This window comes from Polypterus senegalus, chromosome 3 (genome assembly GCF_016835505.1).
Source record: "Polypterus senegalus isolate Bchr_013 chromosome 3, ASM1683550v1, whole genome shotgun sequence".
In the NCBI taxonomy this organism is placed as follows: Eukaryota; Metazoa; Chordata; class Cladistia; order Polypteriformes; family Polypteridae; genus Polypterus; species Polypterus senegalus.
Window position 1 is genome coordinate 73,756,864 of NC_053156.1, and position 4,532 is coordinate 73,761,395.

The 4,532-nt window shown below is 33.8% G+C and overlaps 1 protein-coding gene across 1 annotated transcript; it reads left to right on the forward strand.

Annotated features, from left to right (window-relative positions):
- The first annotated feature begins 439 nt into the window (after positions 1-439).
- On the forward strand, positions 440-1,453 carry LOC120526517 (trace amine-associated receptor 1-like). Its single transcript, XM_039749682.1, has one exon. It carries the CDS (start codon positions 440-442, stop codon positions 1,451-1,453), a length of 1,014 nt encoding a protein of 337 aa, XP_039605616.1.
- Positions 1,454-4,532: the final 3,079 nt, after the last annotated feature.

A 4,532-nucleotide genomic window follows, 5' to 3' on the forward strand; every position in this document is an offset into this window, starting at 1 on the left:
TATGGGAATATACCAAAGGCAATAACATTTCTTAACCTTTTGTAATGAATTCTACAGAGAACATTTAATTGGATGGTTACAGAATATATAAAGTTAACAGCTGTTGTGATGAAATTCACATCCTTCAGGAGAGCTTAGTATACCTTGGTAAGTATGTTGAAAATGTCTGTATGCAATTGTTTAGAGAAGTTATTCTAAATAATAAGCCATGTACTTTTAAGAAAATATATATCCTTTAAAAACTTTAAAACATTTGTTATCAGTTACATATTAAAAACCTTAATATAAATATTGTGCCAGGTTAGGTTTTCATGGTAATCTGTATTCTAACATTTACAGTTAACCTATTAGAAATACTGATGCTATAATATGACATTTTATTTTTTTCCCAGCTAAGAGCAAATCAAGTGCATTAAACTCCTGAATGCTACTCATCAACATGAATCAAACTGCAGGTTTAAATAACAGCCAGTTTTGTTTCAGATCAATAAAAAACTCCTGTCTCAGACAAACCTACTCGGTAAACATACATATTGTTATATATTTAGCATTATGCGCAGTAATTCTCTTGACTGTGTCTGGGAACAGTTTGGTCATCATTGCTATTGCTCATTTCAAGCAGCTTCATACACCAACAAACTTTCTGACGCTTTCTTTAGCAGTTGCTGACTTACTTCTTGGTGGACTGGTAATGCCTCCCAGTGTGATTAGAACTGTTGAAAAATGTTGGTATTTTGGGGATCTCTTCTGTATATTTCATAGTAGTATAGACGTCTTACTTTGTGTAACTTCTATTTTGCATCTTTTCTTCATTTCAATTGATCGCTATTATGCAATTTGCCATCCTTTCGAATATAAATCTAAATTTACACTCACCCTTATGAAAAAAATGATTTTCATTTGCTGGTCTCTAGCAGCTGTTTACGGATTTGTAATAATTTTTGCTCAATTCAATGTAAAGCCTAATGAGAGTATACTTGGTGGAAATAATTATTGTGTAGGAAGTTGCAATAATCTTCTAAATGAAGTTTCAAGTACAATTTCTGCAATAATTTCCTTTTATATTCCTGGATCTATTATGATTGGAATCTATGTCAAGATTTACATGGTAGCATCAAAGCAGGCCAAATCTTTACGACAAACAAGTGAACACAGAAATGAAGACTCAAGGAAGAGAGAAACAAAGGCAGCAAAAACACTGGCAATCATTGTTGGAGCTTTTCTTTTTTGCTGGTCACCTTCTTTTTTCTGCATTATTATTAACCATGCAATTAACTTTTCAATCCCTCCCTTACTCTTTGAATGTGTTTTCTGGTTTTCCTACACAAATTCAACCTTTAATCCTTTCATTTATGCATTTTTTTATAAATGGTTTAGAAAAGCAGTGAAATTAATTATATTAGGTAAAATATATAAAAGCAATTCTTGCTCAGTGCAACTTTATTCAGAGTAAAGACAGAAGAATTGACAAATATTGTAAAAAAAATTACAATTTATAGGCACGTGATTACTAGATTTTTACTGAAATGATTAGAATTTTTCAAATTACTAAAACTGCATCAATCAGCTAAATATTATTTACTTAAGACTTCAACATTTGACGATCATATTAAAGTACATATCTAAACAGAATCTATCCGAATGGCAATAATGAAATACAGTAATCACTATGTACTGTAGATAGAAAAAAATAATACTATTAAAGAATCAGCAAAAAAAATAAATAAATAAATTTAGCTATTGTAAAGAAAAACAGAAGGCACACTGGTTATTGCTGGTGCCTCACAGATTTGGCACTGATCGTTGTCTATGTGGAGTTTGCACTTTCTCCCTGTGTTTTTGAGGCTTTTCTTCCCACAGTCATAAAATGTGTCAGTAAAATGGTGACAGTAAATTGGAACTGGGGATGTTTGAATGAGTGGGTCCTGCAAAGGACAGGTGCCATGGGTACAGTTGGTTAATGCCTGTGCAATGTTGCTCTGATAGACTTTAACACTTCACAGGGTTGGATTTAAAAAGGAAAGCAAATGCTGTATATTATTTTCTATTTGAAATTGCATGATAAACTCAAAAGCAATGTCATCAATTTCTGGTATCATGAACTTTGGTATTGATTTAATATTGCTAAAAATCACACCTTCTTTGAAAAGAATGCCTTTTAGTATAGTGCTGCTTTTTATGTCATGCTGTAATTGTACCATCAGCAGCAATACACAATAACTTATTTAAATACCAATATAAAATAGGAAATGCTGAACCTTTAACAGAAAATAGTGTTTGCGTTGGTAATGCCAGGTATGTAACTGTATTGAACTTTCCATCCATTCATCCATCCATTCATATCTTAAATTTATTATCAAGCATTGCTTTACAAGTAGAGCTAGTTAATAATATGACTTTGCATCTAAGGTAAAACTTAATTTATTTCAATTTGTAATTTTTATTTCAAAATTATTTTTTCTTTAAATAATAAATGTATTACCTATCATTAAAAAAAGTCTTATTGAAGTCCTTGGGAAGTATTATGCTTTTTAAATGTAGCCATAAGTGTCAACATTTCATGAAAGTTCTTCCCTCCTTGCATTCATTCTTTTTTTCAAAGTTCAATTTTCATTATTGTTTTGCTTGGAACATGGTAGTCACTGTTCAAGCAGGCTCGCTCAGACACGCCCAACCCCAATGAAGGCACTCAGAGTGTCGGGTAGGGCATCAGAATCAAGATTTATTGTAAGAGACACATACAGACTCACTTCAGATGGAAACGAGCAAGCAGCCTTAGGTATCTTTTACATTTATTACAAATCGTATCATACACGCCATTATATATTCTCATCTGACTCTTATCATTTTGCTGCAGAACTGTTTCCTCTAATTAATTTTATCAATATTTCTTAACTGAGGGGGTGTCAAAACCTCCCTCTGTCCATCATTTATGTTTGATAAGGCCTTTCCTTACTCCCTACTTTCTCAGCACTTGCTATTTTAATTTACAGCCAAAGAGTTCATATTCCCTCTCTATGCAACGGGCCCATCTTTCTCCAGCTCTCCAACAGGTCTAATATTTGGCTTAATTAATTATTTCTGGTTTCTACCTCATACAGAATAATAAAAAAATATGTATAGGCATAAGTTTTTTAATCTTAACACTTACATCTTAATGCTTAGTAAAATATACATTCTACTTTTCACATGTGTTTATAATAATTTTCTAGTATATAGAGATTATCAATTCTAACAATATATTTTTCTAGATCACCAGCCAGAATACAAAGGGAAGAACCCAAGTAGAAATGGTGAGAATTTTGAATCTCTGTACAAACCAGTAACACCAGGACATCAGTCAAGATCAGTTCACTCTTGCCAAAATTATATGATCTCAATATCTGATTTTTTTTCTTTAAAACTTTCTTAATTCTTAAAAATTTGACAATGACCTTAAATTCCTGTATAATTAACATACAAATTTTCAAAGATGCGTTAGTTTTTCTTAGGTTGGTCAATCTATAGAATTTGCTAATTAAACAAAAATATAATTTAAAATGTTTTTCTACTGTTGATCTATCTAATGTAGCAGATGGTTGGATTTTCTGGGGTCATAATTGGGTTGGTTTGTGGTACCGTTCCTGGTCTGGAGGTCAAAATAATGTAAGGGCAGTGGGAGGCTGCCTTCCCTTGGTATGATCCTTTGCACAATGGGTGACAACAGTCCTATGACAACACTGCTTTGTAAGCAGCTGCTGGGCTGTATTTTGATTTTGTTTGTACTACAGCCCTGTTAGGGTCCTCCACAACTGCTCTCCTATCACTTTAACATTCCAAATGACCCAGCAGTGTTTCCCAGTTACAATGAAAATTAACTTCTCCTTGGCTGTGTGAGTCAGGAGTCAAAGCAGACAACTCTCACCTGAAGGGGAGGACAAGGAGGGAGGAGAGAAGAAAGGATTCTTTGCTGGTCTTTTGTGTATTGGTTGTATCACCTGTAATACTTTGACCTATATAAAGTAATGTAGTAGTGTGTCAAATAAAAGTACCTTTTGTACAACAACTGGAGGCTTTGTTAGTTGTGTCTGGGGTTTGGGATGTATAATGCTCTCTGTTGATCACAGTACTTTCAAACCTAATGAATCTATTTGAGCGTTACAGCCCCTGAGCCTAACCTGAAAGCATCAAATGCAATGCAGAAAGTGAATATGAATGATGCTTCAGATTTTTCCGACATGTTTTCATGCTCTCCATGTGGCTGTGGTTTGGCTTAGGACACCATCTTTTTTAACACTAGAATCCCTGAAGTCTACGAAAAAACTTGCAATCCCGGGTCACCTTAAATTCCTTCGCACCTCTCCATCAGCATCTTATGTTTTGCAAATGTGTCAATCAGCACAAGAAGCAAGCAGCCTACTCTCCCATCCCCTCAGAGATGCAGCTGAAGTTCTCCTAGTTCACGTCTCTTTATCAGGGTTGTTAGGTGCCTGGAGTTGTATTGGGTAAATAATATATTATTATTGTTGGAATACATACATTTCATAAGTGTT

Excerpts from the sequence above, each read along its gene's own strand:
- LOC120526517 (XM_039749682.1), top strand. The coding sequence starts at position 440 with ATGAATCAAACTGCAGGTTTAAATAACAGCCAGTTTTGTTTCAGATCA.